The sequence below is a fragment of the Silene latifolia genome, chromosome 2, assembly GCF_048544455.1.
Source record: "Silene latifolia isolate original U9 population chromosome 2, ASM4854445v1, whole genome shotgun sequence".
NCBI classification, from domain to species: domain Eukaryota; kingdom Viridiplantae; phylum Streptophyta; class Magnoliopsida; order Caryophyllales; family Caryophyllaceae; genus Silene; species Silene latifolia.
In genome coordinates, this window is record NC_133527.1 from 124,594,079 (window position 1) to 124,620,048 (window position 25,970).

A 25,970-nucleotide genomic window follows, 5' to 3' on the forward strand; every position below is an offset into this window, starting at 1 on the left:
GGCCCCTCTAGGGTGTCTTTTGGTCTCATGACCGTCAAAATAAGAGGGGAAAGGGTTGAGGGTTGGATTAGGCGGATTCGCGGTAGCAGTCCGCCTAATCCAACCCTCAACCCTTTCTCGTCCCGTTTTAGGATACTCGGCCCTCTACTTTTAATCCCGTCCCCAAAAAAGGGTTCACTCGGCCCCTCTAGGGTGTCTTTTGGCTCGCGGCCGTTAAAATGAGAAGGGAAATGGTTGAGGGTTGAATTAGGCGGGTCCGCGGTCCGTCACGTTTTAGGAAACCCGGCCTTCTACTTTTAATCTCGTCCCCAAAAAAGGGTTCACTCGGCCCCTCTAGGGTATCTTTTGGTCTCGCGGCCTTTAGAATGAGAAGGGAAAGGGTTGAGGGTTGAATTAGGTGGATCCGCAGTAGCGGTCCGCCTAATACAACCCTCAACCCTTTCCTGTCCCATTTTATGATACCCGGCCCTCTACTTTTAATCCCGTCCCCAAAAAAGGTTCACTCGGCCCCTCTAGGGTGTCTTTTGGTCTCGCGGCCATCCAAAAAATAAGGGAAAAGGTTGAGGGTTGGATGAGGCGAATCCGCGGTAGCGGTCCGCCTAATCCAACCCTTTCCCATCCCGTTTTAGGATACCCGACCCTCTACTTTTAATCCCGTCCCCAAAAAAGGGTTCACTCGGCCCCTCTAGGGTGTATTTTGGTCTCGCGGCCGTTAGAATGAGAAGGGAAAGGGTTGAGGGTTGGATTAGGCGGATCCACGGTCCGTCCCGTTTTAGGATATCCGGCCCTCTACTTTTAATCTCGTCCCCAAAAAAGGGTCACTCGGCCCCTCTAGGGTGTCTTTTGGTCTCGCGACCGTTAAAATGAGAAGGGAAAGGGTTGAGGGTTGGATTAGGTGGATCCGCGGTAGTGGTCCGCCTAATCCAACCCTCAACCCTTTCCCATCCCGTTTTAGGATACCCGTCCCTCTACTATTCATCCCATCCCCAAAAAGGGTTCACTCGGCCCCTCTAGGGTGTCTTTTGGTATAGCGGCCATTAGAATGAGAAGGGAAAGGGTTGAGGGTTGAGGGTTGGATTAGGTGGATCCGGGGTAGCGGTCCGCCTAATCCAATTCTCAACCCTTTCCCGTCCCGTTTTAGGATACCCGACCCTCTACTTTTAATCCCGTCCCCAAAAAGGGTTCACTCGGTCCCTCTAGAGTGTCTTTTGGTCTCGCGGCCGTTAGAATGAGAAGGGCAAGGGTTGAGGGTTGGATTAGGCGGATTCGCGGTAGCGGTCCGCCTAATCCAACCCTCAACCCTTTCCCGTTCCGTTTTAGGGTACCGGCCCCCTAATTTTAATCCCGCCCCCAAAAAGGGTTCACTCGGCTCCTCTAGGGTATCTTTTGGTCTTGCGGCCATCCAAATAATAAGGGAAAGGGTTGAGGGTTGGATAGGCGGATCCGCGGTAGCGGTCCGCCTAATCCAACCCTTAACCCTTTCCCGTCCCGTTTTAGGACACCCGGCAACATATGTTTATTAAACAACCCTGTATATGTATGACAAAGCACTATATGTGCATTTAAATTTTACATCAGTTACTAGGTTATTTGATGCTAATTCTGTTCTGAAACCCTGATGAACTTTTCCATTTTAGGTAAACTGGTGAAGCGTTAATGCATTAAAAACTTCTGCATTTCACCTAATTGCTGTTGTTTAATATTTAACAGATGATGAGGATGTCTTATCAGAAACAGTTGACATTGAAGCTTCTAAACCAGAAACAGCTGACAAGGAAGCTACTAAAACAGAAGCAGTTGTTCTGCGTCAGGTGAGTCCTCGTACTAAAAGACCAGTTGATGAAGATGTCTTACCGAAAGATGTTCAACCATCTACCTAAAAAAGGAGAGTGTCGAGCTCAGGCAAGAAAGATGCTAGCATCAATCCTAGTAGGAAAGGAACTCCACATAGGAAGCGTAGTAAAGATTATGAGATGCTGCTGACTAGGATGAGTCCTTCTTTGATAATTAATTTTATCAACTCAAACCCATCTGAGAAGAAAATTGAAGCTATTTAGAGCATGGGTTTTGGAGAGTTGTTAAAACTTCAATCGGAAGAAATCCATGGCCATTTGGCTAGATGGATTGTGGAGTCCTTCAATCCATTCAATTGTTCGTTGATGAATGGGGATTTGGCTATCACAGATGAGGATGTCTACCTTATCACGAGAATTCCTATTGGGACATTAGATATCAATCAAGTTGGGAGGTACTATAAAGAAGAGGGTTAATAAGAGGCTTTCAGGAGAGTTAAGGATCAATTTACAACCTCAGATATTACCAAAAAGTTTTTACTAGAGAAGATGATTGAGCAGCGGGATGGTGGAGACGATTTCAAGAGGAATTTCCTCGTTTATATTGTTTATGTTCTATTGATGGGGGTAGCTAGTGATTATCCCAGCACTCGTATATGAAGTTGCCTGTCTGATCTGTCCGATGTACCTAAATATAATTGGTGCAAGTTTGCACGAGTCAACATGATTGAAAATGTCATTTTCTGGAAAAAGGCAGCAGCTAAAGACCCTGGTACGTCCTTTAAGGGACCAATTCTCATTTTCTGGCTTATCTACTTGGATAGAGTCGTTTTCAAGACAAGAATGGTCGCTCGATCTTTCTCTTTGTTAGCCAATTAGTCTGGCGAACGTATCAGAGAGAGGGTGAAGATGGAAAAAAATGAGGCAAATGGTTTTGGAGAGGGGCGTGTAAAAGACGGATTTGTTTATAAAGCACCCGTGTCTGAAACTGACAAATGAGTTGATGATGCAGTGATGACAAAGGGAAAGGAAAATGTTGAGGGTGATGCAGTGACGACAAAGGAAAAGGGAAAGGTTGAGGATACTGAAGAAGGAGGTCCCGTTGATAAGCAAAAAATAGATTGTATCAAGTTTTTAGCGGGAACTGTTGTTACTCTTGCAGATAGTTATGGTGCATTCTCAAAGGCAATCATGCAAGCAAAGTTTGTGGTTTCTGGTATGGAAGCAGTTACCAAAATGTCGACTTTGGCAGATTCGTTATTTGAAGGGTTCTCACTTTCACAGCAAAGTAAAGAAGAATATGAGATGGAGGAGAGTGTTGCTGATGTGGTTGCTCATGAAATAGAGGATAAAGTTGAGAAGGACAAGGAGAAAGATGACCATGAAATGGAGGAAGATGAGAGAAAGGATGAGGGTAAAGTGAAGTAGGGGAAGAAGGATGTGGATTATATGGACTTTGATGAGTTTTACAACGATCCCAACATCTTGGCTGATTTAGAGGGGATGTTGAATAGTGCATATAATCGTATTGGTGAGGCATTTAAAGAACACCAAGTTACGAAGGAAAAGATGGACAAGGAACTCATTGAGGGACCATCTTTCAATCTCTTTCATGGTGAGGATGCGTTATATACATCTCAAGAGTTCCGCGAAGCACAAAGGTCTGGTGATCTGCGTCATATGGATGTTCCCCATGCGAGCACGTCAACTGCACCTTTCATTCCATCCTCTCCCTATGCAACCACATCAGCTACACCTTTAATTCCATCCCCTCCTCATGCAAGCACTACCGCTTCACCTTCCATTCACTCCCCTCCCCGTGCAAGCACATCAGCTGCACCTTTCATCCCATCCCCTCCCGGTGCAAGCACGTTAGCTACACCTTCCAATCCATCCCCAGTATCACCAATACTTATCTCGTCCCAACTGTCATTGAATGAATCTCCAATTATGGCTTCTTCTCCGCTAGTAGAACTGTCCCCAACCATCCCCTCCCAAACTCGGAAATGTAAGAGGAAAGTTGAGTTACCTGACGTTTTTCGTTCACCTTTTTTCATAACAAATGTGAACGTGATGGCTGCCTTGAGTCATTTTGAAAAACTGATTGGTGACTATGCATTCGCTGCTGACTTAGATGAAGGGTATGTATTAGTCTATTAATTTTGCTCTTTTTTTTTTCTTATTCGGTATATGTATTATATTTTCTTTCTATAACACTAAGGTTTTATTTTTGTAGCGAGGTTCTCTTTAGCCGTGCGGGAAAGATTCTTACACGATATGATATGAAGACCTTGCTATTTGGTGGTAGCGTTAACATCGACGTGATCAGTGTGTGGTGTGATTATCTGAATAATGGAAACAGGTTAAGAGATCATAGATCAATTTCCCGTCTCTTTCTCACTGAAACAACCGATGTAAGTCTTAAATTTTAATTTTGTTGGTCTAAGTTATCAACTTGTAGCTTTTTATTCTCTAATACGGGTCACCTAATTGAAACAACAGATAGCCTCATTGGATATCAACTATAGAGACGTGAAATTGGTAAGTTGTTCAAAATTTGAAAAGTTTTCAAAATACATAATTAAATAATATACAAACTGAACTAATCATTGTCTGACAGGTTTTTTTCCCTGTTGTTGCACCCAACCCACTTCTTCATTATTTTGATGTTGATCATAACTTGTATGAAGTTATACACCCGTGTGATCCAGGTTGTGTTGATTTTAATGTCAATGTTCAATATGTGGTATTTTTTCACACCGTTTGGCAATAAGTCTGTTAAATGACTGATTTAATTCTTACATAACGAACTTATTTGTTTGGCATTGTCTTTTATCTAACAGAAGAAACATTTAAGTGCAAAGCTTTCTTCTTTGATTCCAAAGCTGCAGACTACATATTTTTAGTAGCCAGAGAGTATGTTCCGAATAAAAGTTTCTCTGTTGGGCATGATATTGGAATCTACATAATGCGACATATGGAGACGTACAATGGGAATAAGTGTCGGTATACTTTAAAGCTGCTCAACGACGTTAGTCTTCATTATTTAAGTCAAATTTTTAGTTGGTGTTTCTATATTTTTTGATGACAGTAGCCATCAAGATGCATGGATTAGCTTTGTACTTTCATGAATCAGCCTTGTATGTGTATTAAATATGTAGGTTCTGCTGTTGATTTCTATTTATGTTATTGTTCAGAGAACTGATGTGAAGCGTTACATTGTGAGGGTTTGCAATGAAATTTTGACTTGGAAAGACAACTCTGTGAAAGATCAAGTGACGTCTAAAGCAAAGGCTTACAAGAATGGCTGTGAGATTCGGTAATCAGAAATCTTTTACCAACAATGCTTCTCATTAGTATATGATGACTCCTGATTTTTTAAAAGTGTGCTATGATTATTTAATTGTTCTGTGTTTTTTCTTTCTCTCCCCAAGAATGAAGTTCTACGACACTTGCCCTATACAGATGAATACTTGATGAATTTTATTAGGATAAATGAGGCAAATAAGTAGTAAGTTATCACTGACCATATAGCATCTTCTTAAGTTGTTTTTGTCCACTTTGTTGTTCTGTGTATATCTAATTACAATATGTGCATTATTAGTGACACTGTTGTAACACTCCATGGCTGCAAGTAACCCAAGAAGCAATGTCGACTTTGTTTCGAGGAAAATGGCTCATGGATATGGTAATTGACCTTGTTGGTCTTCGTTTAACACTTGAAAGACCAGATCTTGTGTACTTTCCGACAATAATCAAGATATTCATATTCATCCTTAGTAACCGCTAATGTTTCTACTTGGAATTACCAACATTTTTTACAAATGTTCTCAACTTTCAGGATGTTGTCGCTAAAAACAGTTTTCAAAGTCAGTACATTAAGCTTCAGTACTTGTCCAAAAGTCTAACCAAAGCTAAACTGGTAATTATCCCGTCACTTTTTTATTTTATTGTATCGACGGAATTTACTACTTGCCTAAGAAAGAACTTTATTAATTATCATGTCAAACCTAAACTTGTTTGTATATTATCTGTTTTCATTTCCCTATGTGCGTATTTGCAAGCTTTCTTTCCTTACTGTGTAGACCGTCAACATTGGTTTACTTGCATATCTGACTTTGTTAAAAAGACCAACTTTATACTTGACTCAAGCATGCCTAGGCGTCCTGACAGAAGACGTAAATTTTTAGTTGAAACGGTATGATTATACCCGTATGCCTTAGGGGTTTGTTACCTCAAGTTTGTCTTGGTTTTCCTTCGCTTTTGTATTATTGTGTTTTTCTTTTTTTGGTTTTTGTTTTTGTAGTTATTTCCTGCTTTGGGGGTTATTGCAAGAGACCTTCAAGGATACAAAAGGCTGTTGCAGATAAAAAAGTTTCCGTGTGTGATTGTGGATGTGCCTCAACAAAAGAATGGGTACCTCACATGTTTAAATTATACTCTACTCGTTTTAATATTTTCGATGGGATACACATCATTTTAAAGCGTTTAACAAATTTCATTATTTTAAAAGGTATTCTTGCGGAGTCAATTTGCTGAAGTGACTAGAAAACTTGAGTTGTCAATCATTATGGTCCGATAAGACTTGTTACGAGGTAAGGATGTCTAAACCAAATTATATTAGTCAAACATTATTCGGCATATTATTGCAACACTTTCAATATTGTTGTCAAATATATATGCAAAATTTGGATGAATATGGTGAGAGTTTGATTGTAGATCTTATCAGATGGGAGGAAAACAAGAGAACGATAATATCAAGAACTTTCGAATGCTTTATCTAATTTTGTTTCTATTATTTCCCCATCTTTTAACTGCAAGACTATCTTTTAACTGCAAGACTTCCAATATTGATGTCAAGTGACTTAAACGTAACAATATTTCCCTACCTTTTTTTTGTAGGATTATAACTAGGTGTTATTTTCTAAACACTTGAGTTGTGTGCTTAGCAAACAGAGAGGCAGAGAACCTAATTCGACATTCCAACCACTGAAATTGCATTGTTGTGTGCTTAAACGTAACAATATTTCCCTACCCTCTCATTGTCTTTGGTTGATTCCTTGATTTGGGCAGGCATTAGTTTGTAGGTGGAGTAAATTTGTAGGTTACATATATGTAGGTACTCTAATTAACTTTTGCGTGTATGAAACACCCTTCTACGTGCATGAGAAGGCGTTATATGTGTATGAAATACCCTTCTACGTGCATCCAATTTGTCAACTTTTGGGTCCGTTGTCAAAATCCAATTTACATGCTAAATTGTAACGTGGGGGCACAATTATGTCACTTGATTATGGCCTGAAGTGCTGATAGGATGGGCCCAAATTGAAATAAGTCCACATCAATCACTCACATTTAAGTTTTGGGCTATTCTCATGACTCGAAATGAGAATTAAAGCCCAAATTAACGTGACTAAATTAAGTCCAAGTTACCTTGATTATGTCCTTTTTTAATGACTTGTAATGAAAATTAACCCATTTGTCAGGGGATTGTCTTTTTTAAATCCCAAAGTAACATGCCTAACCGGACTTGATAAACGTAGTAATGTGGGCCAAAATTATATAACTTGAATATTTACACGCATGAGAAGGCGTTATATGTGTATGGAACAGCCTTCTACATGCATGAAATTTGTCAAAACACAATTTACTTGCGTTATTTAGAGATGGAAGTGGGTCGTGCCGGCCCACCATGCTGTGAAGTTGACAAATTTATAGAAGAAAGAGCACGGCCCAGGCCCAAGCCCATGCGTGTCGTGCCCGTGTCGTGCTTGAGCGTGCCTGACCAATTCTTCAACTTTAAGCCAATGCCTATGTATTTTGAGCGTGCCGTGCTGGGCCGTGCCTAAATTATGGCCTAAAGTGCTGATAGGATGGGCCCGGCTTCTTCAATAATCACTCACATTTAAGTTTTGGGCTATTCTCATGACTTGAGACTTGAAATGAGAATTAAAGCCCAAAGTAACATGACTAAATTAAGCCCAATTTATTTGCTAAATTATGGCCCTTTTTAATGAATTGTAGTGAGAATTAACCCATGTCAGGGGGAATTAGCCCATTTGGGTTATCTGTGCATGAAATAACCTTCCATGTGTATGGAATAACCTTGTATGTGCATGATATTAAATGACTTGTCGTACACGATGATGATTCAACTAATCACATTTTATTGTTGGCCTATTCTTATTTCAGCTTTTTAATTACCAAATTTGAAGAAATAATGATCACATTTTTCAGATTTCTTAATACTTGCCTTATGTGCATAAAATGACCTTGTACGTGCATAAAATGACCTTGTACGTGCATGACATAATTTGCTCAGGAAACACATGTTTTCCATTCTTAAATCCAGAATCACAATTTCATATTCTCAAATAGACAATTTAAAAATCCGGAAGACTCCCGTAACATTTATTACAAAACAATTGTAAATGAAGAAAAATAATCCAAAAAAACAAGCGTTGTCTTCTCAAATGATGCTCGAAAATTCCGCTGCACAAGTCCAATTCCTCGCCAAAGACTTCTTACACATAAGAAAGCAAATGTCAGCAAAGATAAAAATTAGAGGGAAAAAAAGGGTAAAAATAGAAAACTTATGCTAATAAGAGACATCACTTACTCGACTAATTGTCAGTGATCCTTTGGTCGATCACAATTCCTGCTGTCGTGGTTCGCCATCTGCCCACAAGCCTTGCATCTTCTTAGTGGTTTCTTACTGACTTCCCCCGCTTTTTCTCTTTGTGAAATCATTCTTTTTCCCGAGCCTTTGTTTTTGCATTGTCTTGGAGGCAAAATTTTAATTTCGTTAGGCACACTTGTTCCCAAGAGCATTCCAATTTGAGCATTTTTGTCCCTTTTCTTTCTAATACTACTATTACCACCATCATCAGTGACACTACTTGTTGTTTCTGCAAGTACCCTTTCCTTGAACCCGCGTAACATGGTTAGTAACTCATCACAATTAATAGGACTCTGTTCAACTAGTGACACACAAGTGACCATTTCTGACCACAATTCAGTCAATTTGTTCTTCTGTGTATCGACTGATCTGCAATCAGCAAGCAACTGCCCATCGGAATCGAAGATTGGCTGGCAGGTTGCAAGTTTGCTCCATCTATTACGTAGGTATTCGCTTGGAATTTTCTCAAAACCATAATCTTTAAGGACACAGAGAATATGTCAACAGAGTATTCCATGTCTTTCAAATTTCTTGCAATTGCATACTAGTTCACTTCATCTGTCTTATAACCCACCTTATAATCTTTCTTTCTCTCACGATCCTTGACGTCTATGTAGAGAATTGCATGATTCTTATCTTTTTCTTTGTCCCCAATGGCACATGTAAAGCATGCTGCTTTTATTTCCTCTTTGAAATCATCGAAAATTCTCGGAGTGTAGGTTTCTGCTGCATGCTTTTCTAGGTCTAGAGGAGTAGCCAAGTCAGGAAATGAGTACTTTGATTGTGCAATCAATTTTGATTGATCCCATCGTTGTGTATCCATTGCACTCTCAAAGCGCATCCAAAATTCAACAAGGGTCAAATTTGGATTAGTGAAATTGCTAAAAAAATGATTTTCTGACTCGGACCTCGAGGTTGTTCTCATCAACCCTCCTAAGAACAAGTCACGAAAGTAAGCTGGAAACCAAAATTGTCTAATGCAATACTTTTCCTGAAGCCACTCATTATCTGACAACCCATGAGCTTCCACAATGGTTGTCCATCTTTCCTCAAATTCATCAGGCTCCACATCTTCGCCCCAAACACGTGAGTTTATCTCTTTCAAAAACTCAGTTTCTTTACCTATCACAGGCCCTACATTCTCTGGCAACTTCTTCAATATGTGCCACATGCAATATCTATGTTGCACCTTATCTTTTAAGACTTTCTTAAGTCCTCCTTCTATCCCCGCGTCTTCGTCAGTTATTATACACACAGGATAACGACCCCCATAGCTTCTAGGAATCTCGTAAATAACCAAGAAAATGACTCCTTGCTCTCATTAATAAGAAGTCCAGCCCCAAAGGTCACACATCTCTTACGATGATCCTGTGGGAAATAATCTGTATACTTCCCTTTAACATGAAGGATTATAACGATTTAACAAAGATGATCTAAGGTCATAAAATAAAATACATAAACAAAAGTAAAAGGATTTAGAATTAACCTCAGGTCCTAGCAAAATTGGCCTAAGAACATTATCAAAATTAATATTCGCCTATTAGTTGCACCCAAGACGATCTGAGATATGCCCTTTGATTATGCTAGAAATCAATCTAAAATTTTCTGTAAAATTTTATTGTCTTTGTGTTCTTGTGATGAGAAAGAGGAGGCAAGGTCAGAAAAAAATATTAGGTTAGAAATAATTCTCTACCTTTCTTTTTATATAGACCGAAATCCGAAATCAATTAGGAAAGAAATAACCTCCTAATTTTCGGCCAAATAGACCGAAAATAAGGAGTGTATTTTTCTTATTTTGGTCTTTACAAAAATATATAAAGTGTGTTAAATTGTCATCTAGTGAGGATCGAACCCATGACCTCTTGGCTTGTGTACCCTCACTATTACCACTATGACACATTCAACTTGTTGATATTAAATACAACTAATTATATTTAACTACGAATTAACAGATTAATTCGTCCAAACTAACCTTATATATATTTAATTAAATATAACTTATTATATTTAATTTACGAATTGACAGTTAATTCGTCTCAACTTAATATTATTTAATTTTCATTAAATAATTATCTCATCAACACATTGACTAACTTTTTAGTCATTTTGGGCATCAATGTAATTATATTTCTATGACCACATTTCTCAAATACGTCCTATAGGTGTGACCTTTAGAGACCAGTTGATCACCGCCATCTGTATGATAATAACATCAAACTTTCTAGCAAGCCAACCGTTATTAGGTAAACGTTAATCAACTGATTAAATATACGAAGTATACCCTTGTGAACCTGTAAGAGATTTACAAATGTTATCACACTAATTTGTGGAGGACACCAGCTCCAACAAACTCCCACTTGTCCTCACACGTGTATGTGCGATAACCGATTCTCATATCCTTTAAAATTTCTCCCACTCAATGTAAAATAATTTGCAAATCCGAATTCACAAAGGTCGTATTTTACAAGCGATCAGTATCAAGAGTGGTTTTCCCGACTAGAGAGTAACTTAACTGATAAACGAATCAACATTCGAGCATGGCCATGCATTTCAGTTACAACTCCTCGAGTGGCCCTGAGAAATAACTATACCTGATAAGGGATGGATATTTTCCTCAACTCGAATCCTATGACGTAAGCACGTATAAAATGACCCAGAAAAAATCTACTTAGCCCCAGTTACGGTAGACCGTGAGAAAGAAACCAAAGTCACCCAAAGACTGCCTTAATCTCAAGAGATAGTTGATAGTCAAAAGAATTGACTCTAGGTACACAATGGATGTCCTATCCACGACCTGGCACCTAATGTTATAAAACATTTAGGACTCCATTACGTTGTCACAAAAAGTTGTCCTACGAGGTATCGTCATAATCTCGTATCTGTGATCGATTAGTCAACCGTTTAACTTATGGCTCGTTTAACCCACCATCAATCGACTGCACAATATAATAGCCGGAGTTATCAGCTCACATTGGCGATTACGGACCAAAACAAATATAATGTAATTCAGTTCACTTTGTGGCGTTCAATGTTGTCAATACAATCCACATGAAAAACAAAATATTATATATATAAAACGATGAAGTTATAAATAATATATGAAAAAGATAATGTATCAAATCCATAATCAAGTACTACAACTTAGGAACATGTTTAATTCCCATGGAATTAACATGCCCTACATGCTTATCATAATTCAACGGTTTGGTGAGAGGATCTGCGATGTTATCATCCGTCGCAATCTTGTCAATCACTATCTCTTCTTGCTCTACGTAATCACGGATCAGGTGAGCCTTCCGAAGTACATGTCTAGATTTGTTGCTAGACTTTGGCTCCTTAGCCTGGAAGATAGCACCTTTATTGTCACAATAGATGGTGATCGGGTCATTCGAACTAGGAACTACCGAAAGCCCTTGTAAGAATTGACGCATCCATATCGCTTCCTTTGCTGCCTCCGAAGCGGCATAGTACTCGGATTCAGTAGTAGAATCTGCTACAACACTCTGTTTGGAACTCTTCCAGCTGACCGCAACACCATTAAGAGTGAAGACGAACCCGGACTGAGATTTTGAATCATCTCGATCCGTTTGGAAGCTAGCATCTACGTAACCGGTTGCGCATAGCTTAGTATCGCCTCCATAAGTCAATACTCAATCCTTAGTCCTCCGTAGGTACTTGAGGATATTTTTGACTGTTATCCAGTGTGTCTCACCTGGAGTCTTTTGGTACCGACTCGTCATACTCAATGCATATGCCACGTCTGGTCGTGTGCATATCATGGCATACATAATCGATCCTATTTCAGAAGCATAAGGAACACGACTCATGCGCTCAATACCTTCAGTCGTCGTGGGTGACTGAGACTTGCTCAACTGCATCCCAGTCGTCATAGGAAGGTTCCCCTTCTTGGAGTTGGTCATGCTGAACCTCTCAAGAACCTTATCTAGATAAGACTCCTGACTAAGTGATAACGTCCGTCGTGATCTATCTCGGTAGATACGGATGCCCAAAATACGTTATGCCTCACCCAGATCTTTCATCTGGAAATGGTTCTTCAACCATTCTTTAACCGAAGAAAGGAGAGGAATGTCATTCCCAATCAAGAGTATGTCATCGACATACAATATCAAGAATACAATTTTGCTCCCACTCGACTTGATATATAAGCATGGTTCTTCGACCGATCGAGTGAAACCATACTCTTTTATCACTTGGTCGAAACGATGATTCCAACTCCGAGAAGCTTGCTTAAGTCCATAAATGGAACGCTTAAGCTTGCATACTTTCTTAGGATGTTTAGGATCTATGAAACCTTCGGGTTGCACCATGTACAACTCTTCCTCCAAATAACCGTTTAAGAAGGCGGTTTTCACATCCATTTGCCAAATCTCATAATCATGAAATGCGGCAATCGCTAAGATTATCCAAATGTAACGTAGCATGACTACAGGTGCAAAAATCTCATCATAATGCAATCCTTGCACTTGAGTGAAACCTTTTGCCACAAGTCGTGCCTTATAGATATCTGGTTGCGCGTCTACAGAACGCTTTATTTTGTAAAGCCATTTGCACTGTAGAGGTTTTACCTTATTAGGTAAATCAACTAGATCCCATACGTTATTCTCATACATAGAGTCCATCTCGGATTGCATGGCTTCGAGCCATAGCTTTGAGTCGGAACAGGCCATAGCACCTTTATAGGTTGCGGGTTCATTACTTTCTAGAAGTAAAACATCATTCTCCTCGACCATACCAATGTATCTGTCCGGAGGATGAGAGTCTCTACCCGACCTCCTAGGTTCCTCAGGAATATTAATCGTATCATCAGTTGGAGGTACAGCTTCCTCCATCTGTTCCTCGGTTGTTGGTTCTGGAATCTCCGACAGCTCGAAGGTTCTATTACTCGACTTTTTCTCGAGAAATTCTTTCTCTAAGAACGTCACACTAGCCGCAACAAATACTCGATGTTCGGTGGGCGAATAGAAGTAATGACCAAATGTTCCTTTTGGATAACCTATAAAGAATGTCTTGACCGATCGCGGGCCGAGCTTATCCTCGTGTCTCCACTTGACATAAGCCTCGCAGCCCCAAACCCGAATAAAGGACAAGTTAGGTACCGTTCCCTTCCACATTTCATATGGAGTCTTGTCGGCTGACTTTAGACGGACTTGGTTAAGTATAAGAGCAAAATGACAAAAGAGCATAACCCCATAATGAATCAGGCACTATTGTGTGACTCATCATGGATCGAACCATATCAAGTAAGGTTCGATTTCTCCGTTCGGACACACCATTTAATTGAGGTGTTCCAGGTGGAGTTAACTGTAGAGCGATTCCACAGTCTTTCAGGTGTTGATCAAACTCATTTGAAAGATATTCGCCACCCCGATCTGAACGAAGTGCTTTAATCTTTCTACCCAGTTGGTTTTGTACCCTATTCTGGTATTCCTTGAATTTCTCAAAGGACTCACTTTTATGCTTCATTAAGTAGACATATCCGTATCTACTCAAATCGTCCGTGAAAGTGATAAAATATCTATAGCCATCTCTAGCGGTAATTGACATAGGTCCACATACGTCCGTATATATGAGTCCTAATAGGTCACTAGCGCACATTCCAACACCTTTGAAGGAAATTCGAGTCATCTTACCAATGAGACATGATTCACACGTGCCATATGCAGAAAATCCGAATGAGGGAATAGTCCCATTATCGACGAGTTTCTTTACGCGTTTCTCATTTATGTGTCCCATTCGACAATGCCATAGATAGGTTTGATCTTTGTCACCAACCTTTAATTTCTTATTATTCATGTGTAATACTTCCGTGGTTTGATCTAAGATATAAATTCCATTCATGGAAACTGCTTTGCCATAAATCATTTCATTAAAAGAGAAAATACAACTATTATCCTTTATTGAAAATGTAAAACCGTCTTTAGCAAGTACGGAAACAGAAATAATGTTCTTAGATAAACTGGGTACATAGTAACAGTTATTTAAAGATAACTCAAAACCACTAGGAAGTTGGATTACATATGTTCCCTTTGAGGCGCACTACTCGTGCTCCATTCCGACTCGCAGTCCACATCACCTTTTTCGAGAGGTATGATGTTCTTTAGGCCCTGCAAATGATTACACAGATGAGAACCACAACCAGTATCTAGTACCCAAGTTCCGAAACTTGCATGGTTAATCTCAATCATATGAATATAAGATGACATACCAACAGAGCGACGCGGCCGCCTTGATGTCCTCACGGTAGACGGGACAGTTCCTCCTCCAATGTCCAGTCTTGTGACAATGGTGGCACTCTATGTCACCGCCCTTGCTCTTTGTCTTGCCCTGTGAGCCACTAGTCTCACCAGGCGCACTCTTACCGTTTCCTGGCTTCTTAAACTTTGGCTTATCACAGTTAGGTCGCCATGAGCCTTGCCCTTACCTTTACTCTTGTTGTGAATCGTGAGAACATCCTGCTTCATGCTCCCACTCAATTTCATATCCTTCTCGGTCTGTACGAGAAGGGAGTGTAGCTCATGAGGACTCTTTTTCAAGTCATTCATGTAGTAGTTTGCCCTGAAAAGGGCAAAACCATCATGAAGAGAATGAAGCATTCGGTCAATGACAATGCTCTCACTGATTCTACAATTCAGTGACTCCAGTTTCTCGACATTCTCAATCATGTGAAGAATGTGTGGGCTAACCGGTTGGCCCTTCTGGAGTTTCGCATCAAAGAAGTGACAGGTATGCTCATATGTGATGATTCTCGGTGCCTTTGAGAACTCATTAGTGAGCGTGGTGAAAATATTGTTTGCACCTTGGACAATGAAGCGTCTCTGCAAATTGGTTTCCATTGCAAAGATGAGTACGTTCTTTATCGCACCCGCTTCCATAACGAAATCACTATAAGCGAGTGACTCGTTGGCTCCTGCATTTGGGCCTGGGTTGACCGGTATTGGCTCAATTAAATACCTGAGCTTACCGTCGCAATGGCGATTCCGTAGTGCCGCCTCCCGATCCAAAGTTGGACCCATCATTCTTCAGTCGCGTGGACTGATTCATTTGGTCCATGAATACTTTTAGCCAGGATGAACGATCTAGTGTGGCACTAGGCATTGGGATTGCGTTATTTCCAGCCATTTGTTGTAACAGTATTATTGATAATTAGCGTGTTCTACACTGCGAAAGAAGAATAAAATAATAAGCATGCATCGTTTTTATTTTAAGTCTAATGAACTAATGTCATAACGCGAAGACTCAAAAACATTTATACAATTGACCTCCCTCAAGAATTATATAAATGACCCCAAGACTCAATTCTCTGTAAATTGATAAGCTAACATGTTAGCTAATTCTACCGTTAGAATTCCTGGTCGATAAATTTCTGTAAATTCTATCTTTAGTCCATCATAATCACGAGAAACTCTTCGGACTATGATGTTGAGGTAAACTAAGTCAACACAACTACTTACCCAACGTAGAAGGGGTCATATTAGGCCTACCGACGAAGAAGGGACTCATAGATGTTTGCCCTTATAAAGACTAATGTCAATTTCCGTTTTAGTGGAAGATCCCATCACTTTTTTTTTAATTCATTTTAAGTGAACTATAATCTAGCATGCGAGAATGATTTAAACTAAAGTGATGGCTTATAGACTGTGACATCTGCATGTCCATGAAAACTAACAAACAACTATATGAGTCAATTTTCATGCATTTTAGTAGTAGGTGGTTTGGTTTTAGGCGGAATATGATGCAATTACTAGCATGTGAATGAAAAGCAATAAAATGAAAAACGTAAAAAAAAAAAAAGTCCTAGTGTGGCCTATCCTATCAAAATGAACAATAAATACAAGTTTGGAATCCATCCTTGGACCCGAGAAGCTTGTCTTGATGTTCCATCTTGATCCATGTAGCGGGAGTGAGCTTGAATCTTCATCTTTAGTCTTCTTTGAAATTACAATAATTAAAATTACATAATTGACCTATTAATTACATTCTAATTTCAAAACCCAAAACTAAAATAAAGGAGATTCGAGATCTCATAATTACATAAAAATAATGTTTCCTTCATTACGAAAACATAATTGACTAAGGCCACACTAAGTATTACAAATTACAACCGATTGCAAAATTAAATACGTAAATAAAATTAATTCATTCGATTCATTCAACATAATTAAAAGCATCAACTAAAATAAATTAAACATACATAATACAATAAATTAATTATGTTGATTAATTTATCCAAACCACCTATTTAAATTAAATTAAGTGACAATTCCGCAATTTAATCACATTAATTTCATTTCAATCCATATTAAACTTGTAATATGAATTCTATCCGTCAAAATTTTAAACCGCTTTAAAATAACTCGGTATCATTAAATTGTGAACCGATTCACAATAACTAATTGGCCAAAATAAAAAAAACAAAATCCAAATATTTTTTTTTAAATTGGTCACGGCAAAAAAAACAGAAGAAAAAAAATTTTTTTTTATGTAAAAACAGAAGAAATTTTTTTTTTTTAAATTGGTCACGGCAAAAAAACAGAAGAAAAAATCTTTTCCTATTTTAATTTGGTAAATAGGAAAAACAAGGAAAAACTTTCCATAATTTTTTTTCTTTTCTATTTCGGTAAAAAGGCAAATAAAAATTTCCTATTTTTTTTTCTTTTCTTTTTCTCTCTCGGTTTACCAAAAAAAAATACAAATTTTTTTTTTTTTTTTTATACGGTGAACCCTAAAAAAAACGCCCTTCTCCCTTTTTTTTTCTCTTTTGCGGCACTTATGCCCTAATTCAAAGATATGATGAAAAAGTTTAAGTTGTTATTAGGACATGATTTAGCAAATACAATAACAAACATGATTAATCGTATATGCTAAAACTATATAGCAAAAACGAATTCTTATATCAATGACATGATGATACTATATGTAATTTAACTTAATCTGCATTAAATCAAAATCTACCAAATTCTTCATATGATAATTTTAACCGATTAAAAAAATGATATGATCTATAGAAATTGGTTATATATCATCAAACAAAAGGAAAAAAAAAAACGGCACAAAAAAAATTTTCAAATCACAAAAAGAAACCCTAATTTTTTTCGAAAATCAGGTTATGTTTACATACAATTTTTATGAAAATCATCAAGATTACAATCGTAGCCTAGTGCTCTGATACCACTTGTGGGAAATAATCTGTATACTTCCCTTTAACATGAAAGATTATAACGATTTAACAAAGATTATCTAAGGTCATAAAATAAAATACATAAACAAAAGTAAAAGGATTTAGAATTAACCTCAGGTCCTAGCAAAATTGGCCTAAGAACAATATCAAAATTGATATTCGCCTATTAGTTGCACCCAAGACGATCTGAGATATGCCCTTTGATTATGCTAGAAATCAATCTAAAATTTTCTGTAAAATTTTATTGTCTTTGTGTTCTTGTGATCGAACCCATGACCTCTTGGTATGTGTACCCTCACTATTACCACTATGACACATTCAACTTGTTGATATTAAATACAACTGATTATATTTAACTAGGAATTAACAGATTAATTCGTCCAAACTAACCTTATATATATTTAATTAAATATAACTTATTATATTTAATTTACGAATTGACAGTTAATTCGTCTCAACTTAATATTATTTAATTTTCATTAAATAATTATCTCATCAACACATTGACTAACTTTTTAGTCATTTTGGGTATCAATGTAATTATATTTCTATAACCACATTACTCAAATACGTCCTATAGGTGTGACTTTTAGGGACCAGTTGATCACCGCCATCTGTATGATAATAACGTCAAACTTTCTAGCAAGCCAACCGTTATTAGGTAAACGTTAATCAACTGATTAAATATACGAAGTATACCCTTGTGAACCTGTAAGAGATTTACAAATGTTATCACACTAATTTGTGGAGAACACCAGCTCCAACAGATCCACCCCCGTGAAAGGGGCGAATATCATTCTATTGTGACACCCCCACATACCATGGTGCCTTACCAGGACCACCCTAGCATGAGAGACCGTCACCATCTCGGTTACTCGAAGCAATGTATATCAAATTGACCATAAAGAAACATACTTTAAGTAAATAAGTTTAAGTGATTACATAACCAAAACCCAAAAACTGTAAAGTGAAATACATCTGTTCCAAAATATCAAACCAACTGAAAGAAATCTAAGTTCAAGACATAGCGGAAGACTCTAGTGACATGTGATGACTCCATCCCAGCTATCCCTCGTGCAAACCATCCCATACCTTCTCAATAACTGCTCACCATTCCCGAATGGATCGCCACAGTTTTTGTAAAACAACAACGGGGTCAGTTACTGTATAATCAAAATAAGACAGGTACAAAAGGCAAACTGCTGATTATCACACCTCCAATTCCCGATCTCACATAGTAACTGACTACACACTAAAGTGTGTAGCCCTGCCAGATTACCCATCGCAACAGGTAATCCACACCGCCAGTAGGGGACCGCAGCCAATCCCCACCTAAGCCCCACTCATCATCGAGTGATAACCCTGTTCATTAATGTGCACATCCCCTTCTGTGACGGGTTCCACAGAGGGCGAAACTAGGGCGTGAAGCCACTCCCGCAAGTGACTCCACTCAACAACCACACCAACAATGATCAACAGATAAACAATCGTACACAATACAAACATAATCTTAAATCAATTAACAGTAAACTGAGTAGGGAAACCCTACCTTTTCGCAATCCGCTACGGTGCAAGCTATCATACAAATACATAACGAATACCACATCGTCACCTACAACAATGATAATCAACAATCAACACACATATGATGACCAAACCCCAAACCCCCAAATTAACCCAAACTAGGGTTTACCATAACTCAATATAATCCAAACTAGAAGAACTAGAGACTTACAACAATGGTAGATGCAACGCTAGATGAATCCGGAATCACAAAGGCTTGATCCTTGCTTGGAAAATGATTAAGAGAGTCGAGAGAGAGTCGTAGTAAACTTTTAGGGATTGTAAAATTATTTAAAAACTGGCGAAATATAATAAATACCCCTCAACTCTTTTAATCGAATCTCCGGAAATTACCCGTAACTAACCGGGTACTCAGTCGAGTTCAGGGAGTACTCGATCGAGTACGCCCAACTCGACCGAGTATTTGATGAATAGTATTTTGGTTGCATTTTAGCTCTCATTTATACTTTATTCCGACTCGATTTTGTGCGCTTCAATCGAATAATAGCTCATCTATTAGTTTAATCATTAATAATTAGCTTAATTATATTTATTACGAATAATTGTATATTTGTCGTGTTTTTGGTATGGCTTTTGTTGTTGGGTCGTGTAGGTACCGAAGAAGGGTAAAATCGAGTTGACAAAGCATGTCGAGATGAATCTAATATGGTTGGTCAAGAAATACAATACAAATTTTGAGTAAATAAGCCGAGTCAAAGTCAAACATGACCATGAGTGCATAACCAATTAACCAACCATATCCCAAGTTGAACTCAATTGCATTGCTTTGTTTTCCCCGACCTTCGACATTTACCATTCTACCTCTTCAATCACCAATTCAATTCACCATCATTCCAGCAGCCGTCTTCGACCTCCACACCAAATCACCATCTCAGACCACCACTCGTGCAACTGCTCTTCTATCCACGGCATACTCACCGCATACTCACCTCCGTTCACCATCAGCATCAACCCAGAACCACTCGATTTAGCCACCTTCGTCCCCCATTAAATCGATAACCAACAGCAACTTCGACAACCACCAACTCAGTCCCGCACTTCAACATCAACCCAATCCATCACGACCACCTGCTCGTTCCCGACATCTGCTCTCCACCGTGACCAGACACCGTCTCAAGCGCCGTCATTAGCAAGCAGCCTCAGCCGTGCTCTAGCTGAAAACGAGCAGGTGTGACCACCTTCGACCAATTCGTGGGTCGTGCTCCCCCGTCATCACCTCGCTCCTCCTTCTCTACTCACGGCAGCACCAAATCGAGCCACAAGCAACAATGAATGCATGCCACCTTCATCTTCCTCAAACCCAGATCGCGCCACCACAGCAGCGGTCACCATCGGCGACGAGCCCAGAAACCGTCGTCACTTTCAACCACCGTCGTGCTGATGTTATCACAGGTTGATTGCGATTGATGCGCTTTCTTCTTGTTTGGAGTTGACTCTCCCTTAATTTGTTTGAAGACTGATTTGGAATAAAGAAAAGAGGACGGAAAAGAAAATTCTGCCCCTGTTTTGTCTTTAATTAAAAATATGCGTCATGTGTTGTGTAGGAGGAGTCGTTGTAAGAAATATGGGCCTAATACAATATTATATATGGACAAATTATTAATTCGGTAGTAATTGTATTTATGCGCTATCAGTTAAGGTTAGCCCAAATATAAAGTGATCCACTACGGTGTATTAAATATGGGCTTATTTACGTCTTAAAAAGTATGGGTCAGTCTTTTATCTAAGTGTAGATACCCATTAGGTTTCTAATGCATGATGGGCGCATTAGACTAAGGAGACTATATATAAGTCACCTGGGTTATGGTCCCTGGTAGCACACAATAACCTAATCTCCCCGCATCCCATCAGTAGAGAGATCCCAATGGTATGTGTGTCTACTAGAAGACCTAATCCTGAAGACCGTCCCTCCAGCGGTTCATCCCAACCATTCGTCATGTAATCAGGTACGCTTCCGCTCTACCGTTTATACCGAATAATTTAGTATGGAGTTTATGGTCTCAATTCGGATTAAATCTAACAAGTGGTATCAGAGCCACCTCCATATTAAATTATTTGGGACGATTTATTTTGGACTATTCGGCATTCTCACTATTGTGCGAAATCAGTTGTTTATGTTAAATTATGATTTCTCGCTCATATGTTGTTTGGATGACTGCGGACGGAATTAAGATTTAATGCGTTATAGCTTTGCTAATTATTCTTGTTGTAAGCATGTCCACATGTCGGATAACCTTTTTGGGGTTAATTTGGTGTGCCGTGTGTCTTCCAATTTTCTTTCGGTGATGGCAATAAAAATTGCAATTGAGATAACAAATCAATTATTAATTACTCCTATGTGATAAGATTTGAGTGGCATGGGAATTGTGAATTGGTTGCAGGTAACTTTGGTGCTTTACATATTTCACTTTGGTACATCGTATGATTATAATCCATGTAGTTATGGCATGTTACCTCATATAACCTCATATGCATATTGTGGATTATGGACTGTATTAATTATGGATTCATTACCATGTTAATAAAGGTTAGGCAGACATCTCATCTAATTGGATTTGGTAATTTGAGGTCAGCCTATAAAAGATACGGTTAATTATTTGTTTCGGTATTCAAATAAGATAATACGGGTTTAGGTTTTGGTTGCATGCTTTGCTTTGGTAAGATGACAGTGACGTTAAGGAAATTGGTATGCTGCTATAAAATAGTGTTTTGGTTACCTATGAAATGGTTTGTAATTTGGGCTCTATCAATTTTACGGACTTACATGATTAAGGAATTATTTTGATATAGTTTTTGTATATTATCACTAAAGGTTAAGTCACTTGTCAATTAAGAACTTGTGTTTTCAGATTTAATAATTGGCCAATTGGATTTATAATAACGGGTCTAATATTTTAGGTTGTTTGATCGACACAATAAGTTGCCAAAGTAACCTCTATTGTGTAAGTTGAATGATTTAAAATATTATGACTACAGTGTGTGATTGAGTTTCATGCGGATAATGGCCGGCCCAAAGGAAGGCTATTATTTGGCCGAAATTCAATCATGCTTGTGGTGGTGAGTATGTAACAATTGTAAGGTTTCCATGTGAATATTAAGTCGGCCCAAAGGAAGACTTAATGTTTGACAGGAATTTATTGTTAATACTTGATCACTATACCAAGATGACCACTTACAAGTTAATTTTATGTCCAAAGACTAAACTTAATGTTGTGCTAGGTGTCTTGTGTTGATGGGGATGCCAATATTTGAATCTGAAAATCAAGTTAAGGGAGTGTCGTTATGTTTATGACACTCATAAGGATTATGCCCATACAAATGTTAGGGTGAATAAATTCAAATTTTCAGTTTAGTGTGTGTAATTCATGCGAATAATGGTCGGCCCAAAGGAAGACCATTATTTGGCAGAATTATATACACGTAGGGTAATAAATATGTGACGATTATTCGGATTTTCATGTGAATATTGAGTCGGCCCAAAGGAAGGCTTAATGTTCGACGTGAGCTTATCGTCAATATTTGATTACAATTACTAAAGAGTGATGTCTATAACTAGTTAATATTTATGTTCACTAACTAAATATTAATTTCGGAAAGACACTTTAATTATTTGAATTTATTCAAAATATAGGGATGTTGTTTTGTTCATTCGTTTGACATTTATGGTTATTATATCTATCATTTTAGTTACATTCTCAATTCGGATGAAACTATTTATTAAATGAATGGTAAGAGAATGTGAATTTTATCTCTGGTTGCTTTGATTTTACCTTGCTTTAAGAATGTATAATTACTCGCTTCTCAAGGTAAAAGTTATCGTAAGGACTAAGGTATGTAACTTTGAGAAGTATTACATTCAAAATGCATGAGTTTAGTGATTATTCGAATTTAGGGAAATATCTAAGGGCATTGTTTCAGTTAATTCGGTTAAGTTAATTCAGTTAATAAAGAAGCTGCAAAAGTCAAACTCAAAGAAATAACAACAAACATAAGGTTAGACCTTTTTAGTCGTTAGTTTGTTAAGAGTTTGGACACATAAGGAAAATCTAGTACCAGTTTCAACGCTTGGCGTGTCGGTAAAGTTAAACTTCTCATTCGGTTTGTCTAAGGTTAATTTTTATATCCAATCATGTTTGGTGGGTGAATTTGGTTTTTCCACCCACATAAGTATATTGATGCAAGTATAATTGAGATGTTACAAGCCAATTGATGATGAAAGATTCATCTATTTGGGGCATGTCATCATCCAAGTTATTTGAGACAATCAACTAATTTAGTTATTATTAATGACTTATTCTTTTATTTGTATGTGGAAAATACTTTCGGTACCGCCTTTAGGTGGACAGGGTTATTTTTCGTATGGACAAATTTGGTTTCTTGTCTATTGAGAAATAATTAATTTTGTGTTTTCCTAATTCAAATAATAGTGAACCTATCATTTTTAATAACTTTATATAGTTTAGATTGGAATCTCTTTTAAGTAAACATGCATTAAAGTTCAATGGATATAAAGAAAAATTAAGAAATAACAATTTCTTTTCAGTATGACACATTAAAAGAAAATTAATGTTTTGTGTCAAAATGAAATTGTTGAACCCCTTTACTTCGGATATTCAAATTTAAGGGGATAAAGATAAACTAAGAGAGATTAGATATCAGTTATTTTTCGATGTCTTATTATTAACATATACGGAAAGGTGAACCATTTTATACTTAAGTATTAATGGTTTATATTATTATGTTAGTTTGTAGACGGAATTTAGGCATGGATATCTAAATCTCATTTGTGAGAAGTTTTAAGTTCTTGACGTTTTTAGTGATGTTTGACTGAGAAATATTACTCAGTAAAAGGAACAATTATGTCATTTTTGATCATAAGTGTTAATACTTTGACAAATGACTATTAAGGATAACAACGTCAAGGTTATTTTAAAGAATGTCTAGATGAATTCGATCTTGTATTTGATATTATTACACCATATGAGGATTCTTAATATGGATGGTGTAGTAAGTATGCAAACAAGATCCTAAGGCATGGTAAGGAGTGTGATTATTCATACTCTTTTCTATATTATTCTAGTTATAAGTTCTTAAAATTGCAGCTATCTTTGGATAAATTTCTAACAATACCATTGACTATTTAATCATAGTGTAAATAATGTACACATCCGGTATGTCCAACTAATTAAGGTTGAGGTTTAAAAGTCATAAGATTAATAGTTGGATTTAAGGATAGTCAATGATTATTTTGTTGGATAGTACTTAAAGTTTGAAGGGTAATAAAGTAATGATCCCACAATAAAGCTATTTAAGACGGAAATTAAGGGGTTCATTGAGAATATTGAGTTTGAGTGGGAGAAAAGGTAATTGACATTGTTTTAAGTCTCCTTATACATGATTATAAGATCAATTTAGTTAAACAAACTCAAATATCTCAATAACCAATTCATTAGAAGATCCACATAATAAGGTAAATACAACTACATTAATTACATTGTTTTCCTATATGGATAAAAATGGACAACAATGTAGTGACGGATTAACTAGTTGTAATAAGAGTTAGATAATGGAATGGTAAAGATGATTTAATCTCCTTTTGCCAAACCATTGAAGGTCCTAACTTATATAAGTGGATTAATGCCATAAAGAAAATAAGTCATTTTAGGAATGATGATATTTGGACTTTGTTCCATTATCTAAAGTTGTGAAATATATTGGTTTCAAATATTCATTTGTTACCGAGAAGGGTGTAAAAGGTAATGTGACAATCAGGATCATCGTGTCGGTATTGACTATAAGGACTTTTGGGCATATTCGGTTTTTTGGTTATATTGGATGAATGTTAAAGGTTTGTTTTGCAATTGTGACATTGATGAAACTATTCAGTGCAGTAACTAGACCTTTGATTCAATAGATTCAAAGTAGATTTTCTGCAATAAGGGAATTCATCCAATAAAGCTCAAGTAAGGTTTTCCGTCATAAAGATTACAAATCTGCCTTGCTGTCATCTTATTTGTTTTAGATGAATGGGTAGATGATTGTAGATACTCAAGATTCAGTGGGAGTAAGTAAATATTTCTAGCTAATACCCTTTTCAGTAAAGGAGACAGATTAGTCTCAAATGCCCTAAGGAAAATATTCAGAAAATTTCATTAATGCTTAAATTCATGTGTCTCATGAAATATTTATGTGTTTAAGTATTATGGTATATATTTAGCTTGTATGCGTTTGGATATTGCGTACATTCTAAAGTTTGTTGGACAGATATTAAGGTAATACGGATTAGGATCTTGGATCCACTAAGGGCAGCCAAATATATTGTTGGTCATTTATATTTGGAACAAAACATTATTTATAGGAGATCGATTCAGGTTGAGATCATTTGGTATTTCGACTCCTAGTTGGTTATGAACATTTGTCATGAGGCTGCAAATTCAGTACGGTATTGAAAGACCATTTAAGTTATTTTGCGACAAATGTACAACTGTAAAGTTTCTAATAACAATATAAGTGATGTATTGTTTAAGAAACAATTCAGAGTGAAAAGGTGTCAATTATACATGTTGATGCAAACTCCATTTTGCGGATCCGCTTACTAAGGAATTACCACCCACGGTCTTTCTTGAGCTAATTGCTCAAATGGGTGTTTCGGTTTTAAGGAAATTCAGTTTAAGTGGGAGTTTGTCATGTTAGACACATTAAAGAATACGGTTAT

The 25,970-nt window shown here is 37.5% G+C and overlaps 1 protein-coding gene across 1 annotated transcript; it reads right to left on the minus strand.

The window, feature by feature from the left end:
• Positions 1 to 8,423: 8,423 nt before the first annotated feature.
• LOC141641272 (protein FAR-RED IMPAIRED RESPONSE 1-like) lies at positions 8,424 to 9,643 on the minus strand. The gene is made up of 2 exons (XM_074449943.1): positions 9,070 to 9,643; positions 8,424 to 8,950 (listed from the first exon to the last, which is right to left on the minus strand). The coding sequence occupies exons 1-2, from the start codon at positions 9,641 to 9,643 to the stop codon at positions 8,424 to 8,426; spliced, it is 1,101 nt and encodes a 366-aa protein (XP_074306044.1).
• Positions 9,644 to 25,970: the final 16,327 nt, after the last annotated feature.